This window comes from Vicia villosa, linkage group LG3, assembly GCF_029867415.1.
Source record: "Vicia villosa cultivar HV-30 ecotype Madison, WI linkage group LG3, Vvil1.0, whole genome shotgun sequence".
NCBI classification, from domain to species: Eukaryota; Viridiplantae; Streptophyta; class Magnoliopsida; order Fabales; family Fabaceae; genus Vicia; species Vicia villosa.
Window position 1 is genome coordinate 81,253,706 of NC_081182.1, and position 20,946 is coordinate 81,274,651.

Sequence of the window (20,946 nt, forward strand, 5' to 3'; positions counted from 1 at the left end):
AGAAGGAGAGGAAAATTAATTGGGTCCATTGGGATAAGGTGTGTAGGCCTTTAGATGAAGGGGGATTGGGTCTTATAAATCTTAAAATGTTCGACAAGGCTCTCTTCGGTAAATGGAAGTGGAAAATTAAATTGGAAATGAATGGTTTGTGGTACAACGCATTGATTAACACATATGACAAATTAGAGGATCTTAGCGAAATAGAGTGTAAAAGAGGTTCAAAGTGATGGAATAACGTTCGAGGATCCGAAATAGGAGAGTGGGAAAATTCAAGCTTCTTTTTAGTTAAAGAGGCTTATAGGGACTTTCTATCTAGTGTCACTAATACCTCTAGCCCCTATTAGTTTAAAGCTTGGCATAATTCAATTCCCTTGAAAGTGTTTTTGCCTTGTTTGGAGATTATTCCAAAACAAAATAACTATTAAGGATAACCTTTTTAGAAAGGGTATAATGAGAGTAGTTCTCTCAATTGCGTTAGTGAGTGTGGGTGTAAAATGAGTCTCACATCTATTTTTCAAGTGCCCGTTTTTCGCAGGTTTGTGGCAGAACGATTGCAAATGGCTTAGAATAGACACAACTCTACATAGAGAAGAAATGGTTCATTTATCTCATTTTGAAGGATTGGTTGGAGGCGGTAGGGATGTGTCGTCTAAATTCGACGTAGCATGGTTTGCGTGTGTGAGTATTTTAAAAGCTAGGAACGACAAATTGTTTTGCAATAAGGAGCTAGCCTCTGGAAAGTTATTCGAGGATGCTAAAGAATATTCATGGAGGTGGATGTCCATAAAAATTATCATCATAAAACTAAATATAACTCAATGGAATGTAGATCCAAGGACCTACTTAGGCTTAACTGAGTTATAAGTTCAATCTTTCGGGAGTGACATTGGATTTCGTCAGGTTCAGGGTTCTGTGAGGTGTTGTTGCTTCTCGTGTGTTCGGTTTGCTGCTGTGGTTTTAGAGATATTTTCATGTCAGGGGCAATTGATCCTTCTTTTTGTGTGGAGGATACTGTTGTGCTTTCTTAGTTTGTTTTGTTTTATTTCGACGGAAGTCAGTCTGCTGGTGTTCTGTTTTAGGTAGTGCAATGTCGGCCTTGGGTTGTTTTTGGAAGTTACAGTTTGCGTTTCAACTGCAGTTAGTCACTCCACATCAGTCCCGGTGCTCTTTTGCATAGTTTTTTGGACCGAGTGGGCTAACATTTTAATCTGCTTTGAGTCAATAGTCTTTTGTGATATGATGTTTAATGGTTGGAGTTTCTGGTTGACCAACTTAGGTGTTGGCGTTGCTTTGTGGCGTCCTAGTGTCGGTAAAACTTATTGATCTTCTAGCAATTTTTTGAGTTGGATAGTTTGTTGGGGCAAGGCTGTTATGGTATCATCTAGTTTAGGTGTGAACTTTCATTTTTGAATTATAATTAGTGTGGTGTGCAGGGCCGTCTTTGAGAGCGTGCAAGGCGGACTACCGCTCAAGGCTTCAAAATTTTCAAGGTTAAACTATAGGTAAATAGGGCCTCCTAAATCATTTTTTAAGTTAAATCGTATTAAAAAAGGCCTTGATTTGTTTTTGCCATCGGTAAACTATAACTAACCTACACAGGGCCTCCCAAAACTTGAGACGGCCCTGGTGGTGTGATTCTGTATTGAGGTGTATTTTGATTTAGGCTGCTGTCTTGTTCAGTTGGACAATGGGTGCTTTGAGTTATTTTGCTAGCCTATTTCTCTTATTGTATAAATTATTGGCATGGTATGTGTTTGTTAATAAATTTTTTTACTGTAAAATAAAAACATTCAAAATTAACCAACTGGTATCTTTCATAGTATACGTGTCATAGTAGTAAGAAATATTGCTTTATAGACTTTAAAATAAAATTAAATATTGAAGAATATACCAAGTTTTTTTTTTCAGAATATATGAAATTTCTATAATGAAAAGTATAAAATTTCTTAAACATACATTGAAAAAAAAATTTAAATAACAAGGTTTAAAAAAAATTACCAAAAAAATACGTTTTTCAAAAAATTTACCAAAGTGTCTAGGTTTTGAAGACCCCCTGGAGTATGTGCCAAATGAATTGGCGCATTAGCACAAAAATTAGGAGTATGCGCCATATGGTTTGGCGCAAATGTGGATTTTTTAATTTTTTTATTTTTTTTTTACTTTTCACAAACACATATACGCCAAATGAATTGGCTAATTCAAGAAAATTTATACTAATGCGCCAAATGGTTTGGCGCATACTCTAGGGGGTCCTGCAAAACCTAGACACTTTGATAAATTTTCTGAAAACCTTGTTTTTTATGTAATTTTTTTTATAAACATTGTTATTTAACTTTTTCCATCACATTTTGAAGCAAAATTAAAAACTTTGTAAGCAAATTAGAAGAATAAAAAAAATCAATGAAAATGTAAAATAATTTTATTAGTAGAAAATCTCTTCTAACTTAATCACAAGTCTTAATTTTTTTTTTAATAATTACAAATATATAAAAATAAAAAATAGAATGCAAAGATTTGGGAGGACAAATACCAAAACCTAGTAAAACATACAAGAGCAATTTTAAAAAGTAAATAAAAAAATTAAATTCTTAGTTAACAAACACGCACTACAAATACAATTCAACGATTCCGAGTACAGGTTCGAAATCGAATTACAAAAAAAATAGAAGTTTGTGAACCGATAAACACATAATTCAAATTTTTAAAAATGACAAATGATCCTGACCGCAAACACGAAAACAAATCCACTCCCAACAATCCATTGTACTAATATACCACAAAAATCATGTAATAAAAACAGTAAGTAAAACAACTCTTTCGAACCAAACAATCCATTGTAAAAAAATGATATGCATATCTATTCAATCTGATATCAATCACAATGATTGATATAGATATAAAATGGATATCGGTGCAAAGGAGACAATCCTTAAAACTCGAAATCTACATATCTCAACGGATCTAACGGATCTGAAAACAATAAGAACATCATAAAATAAAGTAAATTCTATTCCGATCATAAAAACTCAGCAGTCTTGAATTATTTAAAAGAAATCTTTGTTACCAAATGCACACTCTTACCCGACTCGAACAATATCTATAATTGCGTGTAAAAGACTTTTGATTTAAAAAAAAAAAAGCACAATAACTTCCAAAATTTAACCTGGGTCCGAGGCAAATTTAAAAGAAGAAAAGCACAATAACTTCCAAAATTTAACCTGGGTCCGAAGTAAATGGTTTTGATTTAATCAGAATAATTAATGTAAACGGCAGAACAAAAAAGCCGTAAAGTAACGGACGGTTAAATGGAGCCCACAAACCTGATACCCGGATTTCATTTCCTCATATTAAATACCAAACTGGACCCCACCACTTTCCACCTCCTTCTACGTTTCTCCCTTCTTTCTCACTCTCTTCTCTATAAGTACAACACTATCAATGACTCATTTCTTTGCTCTTTCTCAACACTATTTTCTTTCCTCTTTGTTAATCAACAACACTCATAATGGAGCAATTCACCAACGACGATCTCGAATACGTTAACGACGACTACTTCGAATTCTCCGATTTCGAAGACGACGAAACCTTCTCCACCAATGTTCCTCAACACCGTACCTCCGATGCCGCCACTCCCGACTCCGACTCCGAAGACGAGTTTGATACGGTACCGTTTCTTTCTTCGCTATTTAATTTTTGATTCTTTAGCTGTTCAATTGAGATAACGAACTAGAAGAAGTTCAATTTGAAACAACAGAGTAATGCGAAGACGGATACTTCTGCTTTGGAAGCGAGAAACGGGAAGGATATTCAGGGAATTCCATGGGAGATGCTTAATTATACTAGAGATGAGTACCGTGAAACTCGGTTGAAACAGTATAAGAATTACGAGAGCCTCACGCGCTCTCATGAGGAACTTGATAAGGTTTGTTACGTTTCGGTAGGAATTAGAGTTACGGTTATTAAGCGATTTTCTATTTTCTAAACTTTTTTTATTATTTTTTATTTTTTTTTGGTTGTTAGGAATGTTTGGAAGTGCAGAAAGGGAAATCGTATTATGATTTTCAGTTCAATACCAGGCTTGTCAAATCAACAATTGTGCACTTTCAGGTAGAGATTTTGTTCATTTTGTTGCTAATTGAATTGGATGGTTATTCATGTGTTTTATGCTTAATTCACTGCATGTTTTAGATTTAAGAGAAGTTTTAGTTCATTTTCTGCTGCTATTTGCCATATTTATATTACTTAGGTAATATTATGGTTGATTTTGAATTATTTATATCTGATTAATGGATTATTTTATCTGCTTTATACTACTTCCAGTGATTGCTTTAGTTCTAACTGTTGTTTGGAGTCATACTTGACTTATGAGTTATTTTGATTATAACAAATTTTTCTTTGCATAATCTTGGTATTCTAATTTTGAAGGATTATGTAACCTGAATATGATAAGCAACTTAATTAAACACTTATTGTATAAGTGTTTATGTTTAAGCTATTGTATTATTTCTATATAAAACATAAAATAAATTCAAAATACTTTCATATAACTTATAACCTATTTTTATAGGATATCTTGAAAGCTTATGAAAATAAGCAGAAGTTCATAGGCTAAAAACATCTTGTGGATATTAACTAAACTGTTTGCATAAGTTCACTAAGAAATCCTCACAATTCAAATAGTCTCACAAGTGCATTTATTCTTAAATAAGTCAATCTAAACATGTCTTTAAACTAAATATTTTTGAAATTTCACTTTGTACAAACTAGCTTCCTACCAACTTGAAGTTTCAGAGGTTTTCAAAGACTAATTACTAATTTGTGAAAACATTCGTTCTTGTCCCATGACCTTTTCTGGAAATATTTCTCTCCTGGTTAAATTTATGCAGTGCTCAGATTTAATTAAAACTTCTTTTTGATAAATTCTTTATCAAGATGTTTTAGCAGTTTCTGTAAAATTGACCTTAATTTAAGCTTTTGAGCCTGAGTTTTATTCATTAAGTCCAATTTTTTGGGGAACTATATTTCTCAGAGATTATTATATCCTGCTTGTACACTCAAATTTATCTTCAAAGTTCTTTCTTAAAACAAGTATTTTCAGAATTATCTCCAATGGATGCCAGATATTCTTTTCTAATTTCTACTGACAAGACGTTTTAACGCCAATTGATGGATATGGATGCATCAAGGCTATGGTATGACTTGCATGCTTAAAATTTTAGTGATTCCCTGGAAGTAAAAAGTCTTTTTCTTACATTTAACATAATGACTCTCACGTACAGCCACTTATCCACGCCCACATACAACACTTGAGATCAGACGAGAGATTTATGGACTTTATACCATCCCTTTCCTGTCAATTAAAATTCAGTACACATGAGTTGCATTATGCTAGTACTATTCCTAACTGAATTTAGCAGAGTATTGCACTAAATAGTTGGGTACAATACATTAATATTCCTTTAGTCAAATAGTTTAGTCCTGTGAAGTTCCTTACATTATGCTTGGAGAGGAAAGCATTCATGGTTGACATATTGTCTTCAATAAATTTTTTATGTGGAAAGATTAAGTTTGGTGTATATGACTTATGACAATGTAGTTATCCCTCGTAGCACAGATAATTGTTCCAGAATAGCCTCTGTAACGGCAACAATAACAACTGTTAATTGTACTAATTCTTAAGCTAAGTTTCAATATTTCTGTTTTCTGCTCTAACTTTTAGTTCTATGGTTGTTTCCCATTATTACATCTGCTACTTCATATACATGATTATTCCCTTATGTATTTGTCCTCCTTTTAATTGATATATGTTCATATAATGATTGCAGCATTAATTAAAATCTGCAATATACTGTAGTTTATTGCTTAACCAGTTTTTGCATTTAGGCCTCTTCTATCTCTCTCTCTTTAAAGCAGGTGGGAAGTGAGCAGCTTGGGAGGACATAATTTTATGGTATGATAGGAAAAATCTGACCACATTTGAGAGGGCTCTAGAAATATCTGATATTAGTAGTTATTGATTGATTTGTTTTGTCAAAAGAAGCCTCACGTCTGTTTAATTCTGCATTTATAGTCATCGAACTATGTTTTTTGTTTTATGTATTAATTCTCGGGTAGTATTTCATTAAAAATAGTACTAATTTTACATTTTTATAAGTTCTGGTATTTCATAAAAATTACCAATTTTACCATAAAATCGCTAATATTTAGTTTTGGCCTGGCCTTCCTATTAGTTATCGTAACTGTTTCCATACATAAGTAATTTCTGATTTCCATGATGTTGTGTGATTGATTGTGCAGTGACTACTCTGGCAATTATACTTGATTATAACCATATCATTCTCTCATTTCTTCCAGTCTCTACAAAAATTGCTGTCATCATCTGTAGTCTGGCCACTCATACCTGTTTGACTCTACCTTTTTTCAAGAGACAGATAGAGAAGGAAAAAATACTTTTTGTTTTTTTTAATCTTTTATCATAAGAAAAGTAGGATTGAAGTTACTTAGGAATACAGAATTCAGTAGACGTGAGTCATTATGGAATATATCTAGTGTTGAAATGTTAGGAGTAAATAAGGAAATGGAAAAAAGAGGTTTTGTTGTACACAATGCTGGCAGATATATATATTTACACGAATAACATAAGGTCAAGTACAAACCCGCATTGCATCAAACTTGATTCAGTAACAATCATATGTACCAACACATTAACATAACACAAATACCCTATCGTTCTAACACTTAGAGTAAGTTTTATTCATAGATGCTTTTCTAATCACGGGTCATGTTCAATGCTAGAATGTGGTGCCTTATTTGCTTAGAGTGATATTAATATCTTGTTTTATAATCATATATTTCTCTCTGGGTGTTGATGTTGATGTTCTCGACGTGTCTTTGTAGCTGAGGAATCTGTTGTGGGCAACATCAAAGCATGATGTATACCTTATGCAAAACTACTCCGTGATGCATTGGTCCTCATTACTACGAAGGAGTAAAGAAGTGCTTAATGTGGCAAAACCGATTATCCCAACCCTTGTACGTAGCTACTTAGCCGATCAAACGAAATCAGTTTCTTTTATACTTAATGTCATCTTACTTTACTGTCCTTATGTTCATTAGCAGAAGCATTCTGGATTAGCTCACCCTATCTCGCGAGTGCAAATTAGCACCATGGCTGTTAAGGAGAACCTGATGGTGGCAGGTGGTTTCCACGGCGAGCTTATTTGCAAGGTATGGGCATTGGGCACATCATAATTTCTTTCAATTGAGTAATCAACTATAACATCTTATGAGGTCCCCTTTTTAACGGGTTTGAATTATTTTTGTACCAGAATTTGAATCATTCTGGAGTTGCATTCTGCAGTAAAATAACTACCGATGATAATGCTATAACCAATGCAGTGGATATCTTCCGCAACCCCAGGTAAGCATCTGAACGCTGAAGCTTATGTGTAATCTTTTCTTATTTGGTTGATTTGTAACTCGACTGTCTCTTTGCAGTGGGTCATTGAGGGTCATTGCAGCAAATAATGATTCCCAAATTCGGGTTTTTGATTCAGAGAATTTCGCTTCTCTTGGTAGTTTCAAATATGATTGGTCTGTCAATGTGAGTGACATAAACTGATATTTCTGCTGATATTTTAATTTTCACCTCTAAGAAATAAGAACACTTTGCAATAACAATTTGAATTTTCCAGAATGCTTCTGTTAGTCCGGATGGAAAGTTGTTAGCTGTTCTTGGAGACAGTACTGAGGGCTTAATAGCTGATGCTAACACGGGAAAGGTAGTTTAATTTGCAGATTCTTTTAGGTATTATACTGTCCTTAGTGTTTTATTTAAATTCTGATTTTACATGCACTCTATGATATTTCTCAGATCACTGGAAACCTAAAAGGGCACTTGGACTATTCTTTCTCATCTGCTTGGCATCCTAACGGACAAATTTTAGCTACCGGGAATCAGGACAGAACATGCAGGTTGTGGGATGTAAGAAATCTTTCGCAGTCCTTAGCAGTCTTAAAGGGAAGAATAGGTGCAATAAGGGGCTTAAGATTCACATCAGATGGACGGTTTTTGGCCATGGCTGAGCCAGCAGATTTCGTCCATGTTTTTGATTCGCAATCTGGTTATGCACATAGTCAAGAGATAGATATATTTGGTGAGATTGCTGGTATATGTTTTAGCCCTGACACTGAGGCTCTGTTTGTTGGTGTTGCTGATCGAATGTACGGTAGCTTGTTAGAGTTCACCAGAAAACATTATTATCAGTATCTAGACTCAATGCTTTAATCTTAAGCGGGATGTCTTCAAGATGTACAGAGATCTTATCATGTGCATATCCACAGGAAGATTTCTAAAATAGGTTTATAATTTGCTTTTGCAAGATGTTTTTTTTTTTGCCGAACTTGGTGCTGCAAATAGCAAATTTTGCTCTACAGAGCTAATCCGGTTAAGTTTTTTTTCCTTGTTTTAGAGCTTGAATATTGTATATTTGAAACAATATAATTAAGCATTTTATTATTATATTGCTTTGAACTTAATTTTTTAATCCAATATGAGAATTTGGAAGAACGTAGTTCCACACTTGTATGTCTTAGCGGACTTGTCCTTGTCCGTTGTCGGCAGTTATTTAAATAATCTGAAATTTAAATCGACTTGACTGAAAATGAGAGTAAAATGAATGGATTAAATAATGATGCGTGGAAAACAAGACATGTTCCTTCACACTTAATTATCTTTTGTTGGTGAGTGGGGAGGAATGTGAGGTATAAGAAAGTGATAAAATGCCATAAATGTTACACTTAAGAAAACTATAACACATAAACTACCTTCAGTCACCTCCAAAATTCTAATATTCTCAGCACTTTTTAAAGCAAATATTTAACTACTCATAATACTCTTGTTTTGTAAGAGAAAATATAAAAAAGTCAAATATAAATTTAAAGTGCTTTTTACTCTCCAAAGCAAATATTTAAATGCCCTTCACAACACTCTAAAAGCAAATATTTAAATGTTTCTCACAACACTCTAAAATAAGAGTGTAATAGAAAATATAAAAAGTCAAATATAAGTTTAAAGTACTTTTGACTAATGCATCTTACAACGGAGAACTTGAATTCTATATATAGTTTTGCATTCACTATTTCTTTACAATACTAAGCGATATGAGACTTTGAAGAACTTAAATCATATATATAGCTTTAGACTCCATCTTCCTTCACAAAACTAAACGATGCGAGACTTCTTCAAAATGTACTTTTTCAACCAACCCCCAACAATCTCCACATTGATTAAATATAATACTTTATCTTTTATCGTCTTCACCGACGATCATACTCTACCATAAATAGTATAGTCAGTTAAAGCTACAACACTACAAGCATTTTCACATTGTCTTCACCGATAATCATAATTTTTAAAAACTGTCACACTCCACCTGAAAAAGAGTATACTTCACTTGAAGCTAAATCACTTCAAGAATTTTCACATGTCAAGAATCAGATTGAAATTTTATGGGGCAACTTCCATGTTGGTTAGAAGCTCTTCAACCATCGACATAATTTCACAACACTCTTTGCATTAATATTCATGCGTTAATCCGCTAACAATAGCTCGTCATTCTCTATGACAATAGAGATGTCATGAGGACACACTTATCAATTTTCAGAGAAGATCATCACCTCCCACATCGAGGGAGACATTGCTAGCATTTGACTCATAGCCCTTCTCTGAGGCTTCCCCATCAAAACACTTATATTTTATATGTCTAATCTTTCCACATTTCCAACATCTCACACCCGTTTTATTGTTTTTCTTCATATAGGACATTTTTCTAGCAATCGACACTGAGTTTGATGAAGTATTATCCTCACCCTTTAGTCTTCTTTCTTTAGAAGTAATTTTACTAGCAATTTCTTCAAAACTCAAAGTTTTCTTCCTATATATCAAAACATATTTAATATACTCATAGGAAGATGGAGGAAATCATATAAGTCTCAAAGATTTATCTTCATCATCAATATTGACTCCAATAATTTCTAATTCAGAAACAATTCTATTTAGAACACCTAGATGATCAGATACTTTCGTATGTTCATCCATATGCAAGCTATGAGACTGCTTATTCAACAACAACAACCGATTTGATATACCTTTTCTTGATATAACCTTTCAAATTTCTCCCAAAAATCCTTGTGTGACGACGTAGCAAGAACATTCGCAAGAATATTCTTAGCCAAAGACATGCAGATTGTACTCGAAGCTCTCAAATTTAGTTCCTCTCAATTCTCGTTGTCCTTGTTGAAAATGTTTCCTTTCAACGCCTTATGTAACCCGAATTGTATAAAAATATCTTTGACTTGAATTTTCCACAAGGCGAAATTGATTCTTCCATCAAATTTATCAAAGTCAATCTTCACTGAACATAAATAATTTGATATTGCAGACAAAATCTTTCCTACATTATGATGTGGAAGATCGAACAAAACTGCAACTACATAGCATACTAAAAAAGTTTATACCCCTCCAAACCAAGACTCTTGATACCACTTGCTGGAAAAAAACAAATCATAGAGAAGAAAGTGGAACACAATAACACAAAATATTAACGTGGAAACTCAAAAATCGAAGAAAAAACCACAACCGTTGTCAAATGACAACGAGAGAATAACACTGTGCAAAAATTATTATAACACATAGACTACCCTCAACCACCCCAATGTCCCAATACACCCACACTCTCCAAAGCAAATATTCTACTTCTCACAACACTTTAAAACAAGAGTATAAGAAAAAAATATAAAAAGTCAAATATAAGCTTAAAGTGCTTTTGACTAATACATCTTGTGACGAAGAACTTGAATCCTGTATATTGCTATGGACGTCCTCTTCCTTTACAAAACTAAACGATACGCGTCTTTAAAAAACTTAAATCTTATATATAACTTTGGACTCACTCTTTCTTCACAAAACTAAATGATGTAAAACTTCTTCAACATATTTTTTTTTCAACCAACCGCAACACAATTATAATCTAGAAGGATCGCCTAGTTATTGAAATTGCATTTGTTTTCAATAATTATTTATGGACCTTTTTGTCATTATTGTTTAAACAATTTTACAAAATTCACTAGTTAAGAAGACATTCTTACCTCAAGTGCTACGAAAATATATTTTCGAATTTATTTTGAAAGTATATTTTTGGATATTTTAAACGTATGAGTTCCACATATATAGATGAAATGAAATATAAAATATATCAAAGTTCAAGTCCTATTGTTAATTACACAAGGTAGCTCTAAATGACAACAGATGAAACAAGTAACGAGTCAGTTGTAACTTTTTTTTCTGATAAAAAAATCTAATAATATCCACTGAACCAACAGATACTAGTTATAGTTGTTTTATATTTTTAAAAGCCAATAACATTAAATTAAAAAAAAAAGTGTAGGGCATAAGATATACCATTAGAATACAAATCTCAAACATGAGATACCAGTACCAAAGCAAAGCAAAGTATGAGTTACAACTTGTCAACCTCTACAGAGCTCCTATTCACAAACAGAAAAATAGAACATGAACTAAAGAAAAACGCACTACAGTTGAGATAAAAATGCTCTAGTCAAACCCTACTCAAAATCAATTGTTAACATACCATCTTTTGATTAAGCTCCGACAAGCAAATCAGATAGTTTTGAAGATCTATTTTTTCACCCTTCCGTTGTCCAACTGACCCCCAAACCGCAAAAATTTTTCTAACCCTGAATTATATATTGATGTATATACATCCAGTCACCGAAAGATTGTGTTCCATATGTCACATGTTTTTGGACATCAAAGAAAATGTGAGAAATAGTCTTTTTTTTTTTTTCCGCATCTTAACGAACACGCCACTTGAGATCATCCAAAACCCCCTCTTGACAAGGTTGTCTTTAGTAGAGACTTTTTTTGTCATATTCTCCAAATCAGTGTTGATACTTTAAGTGGGATCAAATTACTACACGCGGCTGCAAAATTCCTCGTTCCATCTTCTGTGATTTCCATCAAAATTGAGCAATAGACTTCCTTTATCGAATAAGTTATTTTACTCCAATTCCACTTATCTTCTGAATCTTCTTTCAGCATAATTCTTTGAGCTTTCTCTTTAATTTCTTCTTCAAGCTTTCTTTCCTCTTCATTCAAGACTTTCTTGACTTGATTTTTTCTTGCTGATTGAATATGCTCTTCTACTCAATGCTTGTCTCCTTATTGAAGTATTCTACTTCTTATTCTTTTTATTCTTCTTCTTCTTCGATTTGTTTTACATTGTTTAACTTCCCCCTTTCATTTTCCTTCTGGATGTTTAGTGATGTCGTAGTCATTGTTTGATTTTGGCTTGGGTTTTCTATTGAATTTTCCATATTCGGGTCTTGTTCTATATCTTCTATATGATTTCAAGTTGAATTGTCTGTTTGGTTTGGAGCAACTGAATGGATTATGTGTAAGCATCTGATCTTGTTGTTACTGAGTTATGTTGTTGTGCTTAACTCTGATAAATGGAAGAATGTTGCGGCTGCTAATTGAATGCTTTGATGCTGACAAATGATTCTACTGGTTGATGAAGTCTAGTGATTCTACTGGATGTCACTTGTTTTGATCTGATCAAAGTGCTATATCTTAAAGAGTTGAACTAAGTCTTTATCTTGAATATTTGTTTTGCCACAATTTTCCAAAGGGGGATTGAAGTTCTTTATGAATTGGTCCTTTGGATTGGCTGCATTTTGCAAAACAACAACATGTAGAAGTGTTCAAAGTGTCCAAGTTGATCTAGATTTCTTAAGCTTTATAGAGGTACAAAAGGGACACATGCTGGACATGAGGCCCCAACATGTTTCTACGACATTCGAGCCTTACACATTAGATCTTTGCTGCTCCGTTTTTGAAGATTCTCTGATTAAAGATTGGATCCGATTTTATTGTTTTAACCATATGCTTATATGATTTGTTAGACAACTGTGAAGATTAAATCAAGTTTAAAGAGAATTAAATTTGAATTTGTAACAAACCAAATCATATCTTTTCGTTGGAGATAATCAAGAAACAAATTAAATATTCAATAGAATCTGCATTAATTTTAGACGAAATCAAATCAAATATCCATGAAGAAAATCCCAAAAGATTTATACTATATAAGGAGCTCACAACGTGCATTAGAATTTAAGCATTCACATTGAAGATTTTAGAGTGCTAGGTTTACAAGGAGTCATTATTGTTTTATGTACACCACCATGTTTCAAAAACCTGGCATATTAGGTTTATCTAGTTGAGTTGTAAGATTCAACATCTCTCATAGTTTTTATAGAGGCAGGTCACTGGGGTTTAATGATTGTCATCCCTAGTCACGAGTTGTGTGATAGAAAAAAGGTGACTAGGTTCTCATATTTAGGGAGAGACCTAAATAGAAAATCATTGGGTAGTGTTAGGAAAGGCATATGATAAAATAAGGTTTGTTGTTACTTGTAAGATTGATTGTACTAAGCTAATAATAATGAATTTCCTTTCTTGGGTTGTGGACTCAATCCTCCAGACGTAGGTGTGGTTTTACCGAACAAGGTTACCAATTAATTGTGTTATTTATTTCTTTTATGCTCCATCATCTTGTACTAGTTAATTATAGTGGCTCTGGTTTAACTTGTTGAACCAGTTGCTAGGACATCGCGTCAAACATTTGTCCCCTGAGGAACAAAATTTCAAGACTCTTCAAAGGTATGAAACTCTTTCAAAGTCTCAAATTATATCAAACCCTCAAACTCTCTCAACTCACTTCCAAGTTTCTGCTCTCAACATCCAATCAATCGAAGTGCTCAACATCAAACTCACATTTTGTAAGTTTTTGAATTCAAGATTTTCATATTTGATTTCTCTATATTCAGGCGTTTGTAGAAATTGAGCATTAGGTTTGTAATATACATCAATGTATAGGTAATATAATTGAGCATTGTGTTTGATATGTAGTTTGGATGCGCAATTCATTTTGAGCATGTTTAGTTTCCATGCATTTATTTTGTTTTTTTCTTTATTTTTTTCTGAGTTGTAGGTTTCTACGAAAATGCACTTCCATATTTGTTCAAAATTTGATTTTCCATAAATACAAAAATGCATTTATGTATTTTGTATGTGTGTATTGTTTTGCTTGATTTTTAATGGGCTTCATCTGGGTTTATTTATTTACTTTTTATTGCTTTTGTGGTTTAATTATAGGCAACATGGCTAATAACCAAGATCGAATGAGGCTCGCAAAGTATTGAAACATTAATCAATTTGTAGAGAAAGAGACTGGCTCTCAAAACCCTCGGTAGAGTGTCGCTGCATGCATCAGTTTTGGGAGGGCCATTGTAGATGCCATTCTTATTGAGGTACATACGACATTGCAATATAGGAGGAAAAGAAGAAACAATGGGTTTGATATATGCAGTAGCATTGTATTTATATTAGGGATTATATTGCCATTCTTAATTTTTTATTTTGATTGTATTATGGATTCATGATTGATTCATTTATATATTGAATTTTATCTTATCACATCAGCATTTGGCTTAATTGATAGAAAATTTATTATGATAATATAATTATAATATATGGTTTCTAAAAAAAATGTCAAAATTTACTAATTATATGGTGAATACGGAAGTGTACATCCATATTATAATACAAAGATGCATCATCATACTAAATTATGTCAAAATGAGGCTGTCTCGGTCAAGAATGGATGAGGTTCATATAAGGTGAATACAAAAATCATCTTCGGACTAATGTCTAAAAAACAGAGAGGTGTAACTTAATTACGTGTGAATTTGGTGTAAATTGGTGTGTTCAAAAATATACTTCTGAATTCGTAGGGGGATTTTAGGATTTCTATAAGGTGCTTGTCAACCACTTAGGGTAGAAGAGTTAATACCCTACAAATAATTGTTTTGTGGGTTACAAACAACAAATTGTCAATATGTCCGAGTGGTTAAGGAGACAGACTCGAAATCTGTTGGGCTATGCTTGCGCAGGTTCGAATCCTGCTGTTGACGATTTTACACTATTTTTATTTGGGGGTTAATTTTACCACCTTAAGTGTTGTTTCCACATCCTTGTGAAAAACCAAACTTTTGTAATAATGGCTAATGTTTTTAAACATGTAAGCCTAAAATTTTCATTTCATTATAGGCGAGTCCCTCAAGTGATATTTGTAAAGGTGAATGCTTTAGGTGAGACTTGTAAATGTGAGTCCCCTATGAGAGACTTATAAATGTGAGTCCATCAGGAGAGGCTTGGAAGGACGATTCGCTCAAGCGAGACTTGGGAAGGTAGGTAATTTTAATTGTGCTCAAGTTAAGGAAAAGGTAGTATCCTCTCATGATGAAAGGTAGTCCACCCCACTCATATTTTTCTCGTTAGACTTGACTTTTTGTAATTCTACCTTTTTAAGGCCGTTTATATTATTATAAGTTGCTTTTATTGCTGCCGTTTAGGGGTGTTTGTAATATTTATCTTCATGATCATTTAAAGATAATATGCATGCCTTTGGGAGGCATGTTTCTTGATTTTTCTTTATTCTCCTTTATTGTTTTGTATTCTTAAGTTCATGTCGTCTAAGCCTGCGAAAAAGCCCTGTTAAGTGTGCTCCTTTGATTTGACTAGAGTATAAGAACTTATTGAGGTGAAAGTGATTCCTTATTAGGATCTAGAAAGATGGACTAATAAGGCAACATGGATCCATGATAAGGGTCCATCAATATCATAATAAGGAAGCAATACTCCTTGATAAGGTCCAGCAAGATAACCTAATAAGGCAGAAAGGATTCGTGATAAAGGTCCAGCAAGATATCCTAATAGTATGACAAGGACCCTTGATATTGGTCTAGCAAGATAGCTTAATAATACAGAAATGAACCATAATAAGAGTCCAAAATTACATACTAATAAAGTGGAAAGGGTATCATATCATGATCCAGCTTAATAGCCTAATAAGGCGGCAAGGATTCCTTATCAGGATCCAACAAAATAGCCAAATGAGACAGTAAGGATTTCTTATAAGGGTCCATTATAATATCATAATGAAACAACAATAATTTATTATAAGGATCCAACATAATAACCTAAAGAGGTGACAAGGATTCCTAATCTTAAGTACTTAGAAAAAGTACAAAAGAGATGAAAATCCTCTTACGTAGTAGAAAGTATGAGAGTTCTTGTATCTGAATATTTGGATAATGAATAATCCCTCACGTTCCTAAGGTTTGGGATATTTATTATCTCAACTCATGGGATATATTATCGGGTCAAAAACCTATTCAATCCCAACTGCTTGGCTATAATGTGGAAATAGGAAGACTTGTTTTCCTTCAAGTATGAATCGAAAAACCCAAATGTCCATATTAATAGGAAGGAATAATGTTTTCCTTGAGTAATGACAAATACTATCCTTTTCATCAATGCATGACCTCACACATATTATTGCAGTTTCCACTTGAATAACTTAAATTTTGGTCGAGCGACCTATGTCCTAAGTGAGATGGGCTTCATGTTGGGAGACCCATGGCCCACCGTATTGTACCTGCCCGACTTTTCCAATGACAACTTTATGATGCTTTTGACTGATTGAGTCATATGGTGTTTCCTTCCAATGCCCAATAAAACTATCTCAGTTCAATCATGTTTTGTTATTGGTACTATGTCGTTCTTGCACATATTAGAAAAGTGACACCGCTTTTGTTAATTAGCATTTATTATTTTCTTTGTTGAACTTATTTCTTCCATTATTACTCGTTCCTTCTCCATTGATGTTGTTGCTGCTCTATTTTTCATACTTAAAATTCTCTCATTTGTCAATACTATGGCTCTTTAGTTTCTTGTTTTATCCTTTTCCTCTTTTGTTCATGTTCTTCCACCCTTCATTCCCACCTTTTTTTTTATAGATTGTTCCATGAGTATTGACTATGCAACTTTCTCTACAAACTTTAAAATTCTCTTCCCTTTATTCACAACACACGTGCCTCAAGAGATCTTTCTAACTCTTCAAATTTGATACAATAACATTATCAAATTTATGGGTTAGGGTTCTTAAAATCTTTTAAAACTTCATCTCATCCATAACAAGTTTACCATTGTTACACATTTGATTGTTTATAGTTTCTGAATTAATTAGATACTTGAACATTGTTTCTTACTTTCCTCGTTTATCGAAGCTCATATTGTCTCCTTAAGGTTTACAATTTCACCTTCTTCAAATTTTCGTCTCTACTACACGACTTTCCAAGAGTATCCCATGCTTTGCATTGTATTGCATAATCTTTTCAAAAATTTATTTATATACACATTGATGTATAAAAAATAAGGCTTTGTACTCATTTTAATTTTGTTCTGGATTCAATGTTCTTTGAGCTTCAGAAGTGTAAAAATCAAGTTAATTTTAAGAACGAGGAATCTTAATTAATTTTAATGATAACAAAGAGCTCGAGAACAAATTTGTTACTCTTATGGATGTTTAATTGTTTATTATCTAATGGAGAGTTTTTTTTGGTGACATAATAAAGAATCCTGGCCATTTAATGCTGGAATTAGTTATTCCTCTATTTGGTAGGAAGCCGAGAAAGAGAAAGACACATTTTCTCATTATTTTTATTCTCGTGAGATAGAGACGGGAAATTTTTATTCCCAAGAACCATAAACACATTATATCCTATGAAAATCCATTTCTACCCTTTGATTTACCGCTGAGTCTCCCCTCTAAATGATTTCCATGTTTAATAAATTGTACTTTTTTTGCTCAATATCTAATTGTCTTTATTTCTTCCTATGAGCTTTGGATTTCACTATCTTGTTCAATGTATTGTCATAATCCTTTTTAATCTTTCATTTTTATTTCAGATTTCACAGTCAATCAAATTTTCAGTGCTTGGATGCCTTTTAGTGTGTTTATGTAGGTCTTATGCTTGAAATACTTTATGAATAAACAACCTTTGAACTTTGATATGTAATACATACATGATTCCCATATTTTTCTCAGCTATAGTTGAAATGATAACTACATCTTTTTAGTGTGCTGCTTGGTTTATGATATATCATCTATTATGTTATTTTTGGTTTTGACTATATATTTGATATGGACTAGAATCTTTTTTGCGTTCCTTTTGTTAACCTTTTAGTCAATTATAACAAACTCATGAAGCCTTTGAAAACATGTATAAACTATTGTATGAGGTTTGATAAAAAATTAATTTTGATTTCCTATATAATTTAGGTAACAACTTAAATGAGTGTATCCTAAAATTCAAGAAAATTATTACTAATAAAAACAAACAATATGCACCTAATATTTTTATGTATGTCATAATTGTTAGTAGGTTAATTAATTCAGTTCTCTTTTTAGATATATTCTCATTATTTTTTATCATGAAATAATTGATGAAAGTGCGTGAAAGAAAAAAAGAGAATCATAGAAATGTTTCTCATGTATATGGAGATGTTAAATTACTTTATGTTGATGAAAAATTATGTTATGCTACCTTGCTTTAAGCAAACACTCAAAAAAGAGAAAAATGTCATGAGATTGTTATGAAAGAAGTTTAATTAGAGAAGTTCATTTTTGTAGAATTATTTACATGAGTGATTTAGCATTTATTGAGAATTCAAGGATGGATAAGGCTTCTTTCTAAAAATTATGTGACATGTTGAAAGTGTTAGAAATATCCTAAGTCCCACATTAGCTAGACATAGAGCTTGAAAATAGTTTATATAGAGTGACACTCCTCACCTTACTAACCAGTTTTGTAAGGATGAGTTAGGTCAAACTCTAATATGGTATCAGAGCCTATCGATCGGACCATGGGTCGCCCACCGTTAATATCCGATACCATGCCATATCTTGAAACATCCAAACCAGTCTATCTATAAAGCAAGATAACAGAAGTTAGCATTTCTATCAAAATAAGATCTGAAAGGCGGCTGACAAACTATTAAAGTTTCTTAAAATCATTTGAAAGTAAAAGCTAGATTAGTATCAGTTCAATCAAATGAGGTTCAGTTTGTTTATTCTAATGAGCTGAAATCAACTTCTGATACATGTAGCACCATATATGAACCTATACTAAAATCAGAATTAGAAGATGCACTAAATGCTTCAGCATTAACTGTATCCAAGAGAGCACAATTGTTAGACAAGGAAGATGCTAAAGTTTGTAACGAAAAACCCTAAAATTAAAACATGACATTTCAAAACATGACATAACAAAAACCCTAAATCGCACACCACTGTGAAATCGTCAAAAACTTCATATCCACCGCCATAAACTCTTCGCTTGAAACAAAACCTCAAACCACAAACAAATCTCCATCTTCTTTGCTTGAAATCGAATCAACAACCCAAAAGCAAATATTAACTTTTTATTTTGAAATCAAAACAAATGTTCCGCAAACTGGTTTATGCTTGAACTCATATGATTCGTCCACCACCACCCTCGCCACCAGAAATAGGTTGCCTTCACCACAGATCTGCTACGCCGTTAAACCCCACACTGCACGTTATAAAGTATATTCGTAAACTATGTTAGCAGAAAGAATCAAAATAGCAGAAGAAGAACATGAAGAAAGAAGAGGAAGAAACAACTAAAAAAAAGAGGAATGTGAAGAGACAGGAGGAGGGTTCGGATGAGATAGAAGAGACATTGCTTGTGTTTTGCAAAGCAGGTTTTGGTTCTGAAAAAAAATCAGTCGTGAGAGAATAGGTTGCAAAAAGTAAATATGGTTATCAGAAAAAGTCTTTTGGTTGTAAGAAACCAACAAAATAAAAGACATTTTTTGCCCCAAAAATATTAATTTAGAGTAAGATAATCAAATGGTGTTTTGGTGAAATCCAGAACAATAAATTTTCTTATATTATAGATTTAATTTTGAGTATGATTGTGGCATGTGTTATTTCATTAGTTCAATGATGTGTTTAATGTGTTTGCATGGCATCATCAGGGCCGGCCCTGGGCCAGGGAAAGCAGGCCCATAACCCAGGGCCTCAAAAAAATAGGGCCTCAAATTTAGGTGGTGGGCTTTGTAAGTATTATAATTAAATCATTTTATATATATTCTTTGTTGAAAAGTTAATACAGACTTGTGACTATGTACTAGCGGCAACATTACAATATTATGTGTTTTAATTCCAACCAATTCTTGAATTCGATACTTATAAGAGGCAACTGTTTTTAGTTTTTTTTTTCAAAAACCGTCAACAGTAATTTGTTTTAAATATTTGGGCAAAAACCGTCAACAGTAATTTGTTTTAAATATTTGGGCATATATTTGGACATGCATAAACGAACCCATGATATTATGAATATCGATGAGATTTCCTCCCACCGAGCCATTAATGTTTAATCATAAACTTTTGGAATCAAAAAGATATAATATGATATATAATATTTTTTTAATTAAAACAGTATTAAATAATATTTATTTTCATAAAATTAAATATTTAAAAAATTATTATATTGACTAAAATTCATTATTAATTTTTTTATTAAGTGTTCATTTTTATTATTAGCCCGGGGCCTCTAAAAATGTTGGGACCGGCCCTGGACATCATTTGCATGCTTTTATTTTAATTAACATGCAGAACTTTTAGTGCAGTAGCCAAGTGTGACCAACTTTTGTATCTATGTATATTTTTAACTTCAAAAGTTTTTTTTTAGTAGATACGTGAATTTATATTGTAAAATCTAATGCAATAATAAGGTCCTTTTCCTTTTAAAAAAAGTTACGGTACGTTTGATTGTTATATTTTGCCAATATAAATTAATTGATAGAATTATATTAATTAATTGATATGAGTTAACTGATATAATTATTTGAATTAATTTATATTAATTAATTGATTGAATTATATAAATTAATTGATAGAATTATATGAATTAACTAATAATTGTTATACAGGA

General features: G+C 32.6%; 1 protein-coding gene and 1 non-coding gene across 4 annotated transcripts; both read left to right on the forward strand.

Annotated features, from left to right (window-relative positions):
* Positions 1-3,423: 3,423 nt before the first annotated feature.
* Positions 3,424-8,538, forward strand: LOC131662044 (uncharacterized WD repeat-containing protein C2A9.03-like). 3 transcript variants are annotated; one of them, XM_058931722.1, is made up of 9 exons: positions 3,424-3,664; positions 3,755-3,922; positions 4,021-4,107; positions 6,898-7,032; positions 7,117-7,227; positions 7,329-7,420; positions 7,498-7,603; positions 7,695-7,781; positions 7,874-8,538. In XM_058931722.1, exons 1-9 carry the CDS (start codon positions 3,506-3,508, stop codon positions 8,285-8,287), a joined length of 1,359 nt encoding a protein of 452 aa, XP_058787705.1. In that variant the 5' UTR covers positions 3,424-3,505; the 3' UTR covers positions 8,288-8,538. The 3 variants fall into 3 exon arrangements, with proteins under 3 accessions (XP_058787705.1, XP_058787706.1, XP_058787707.1); XM_058931723.1 differs by having other exon boundaries at positions 7,120-7,227; XM_058931724.1 differs by lacking the exon at positions 3,424-3,664 and adding an exon at positions 5,914-5,950 and having other exon boundaries at positions 3,766-3,922.
* Positions 8,539-14,972: 6,434 nt separating this feature from the next.
* On the forward strand, positions 14,973-15,054 carry TRNAS-CGA (transfer RNA serine (anticodon CGA)). Its single transcript has one exon. It is a non-coding gene; the product is annotated as a tRNA-Ser (tRNA).
* Positions 15,055-20,946: the final 5,892 nt, after the last annotated feature.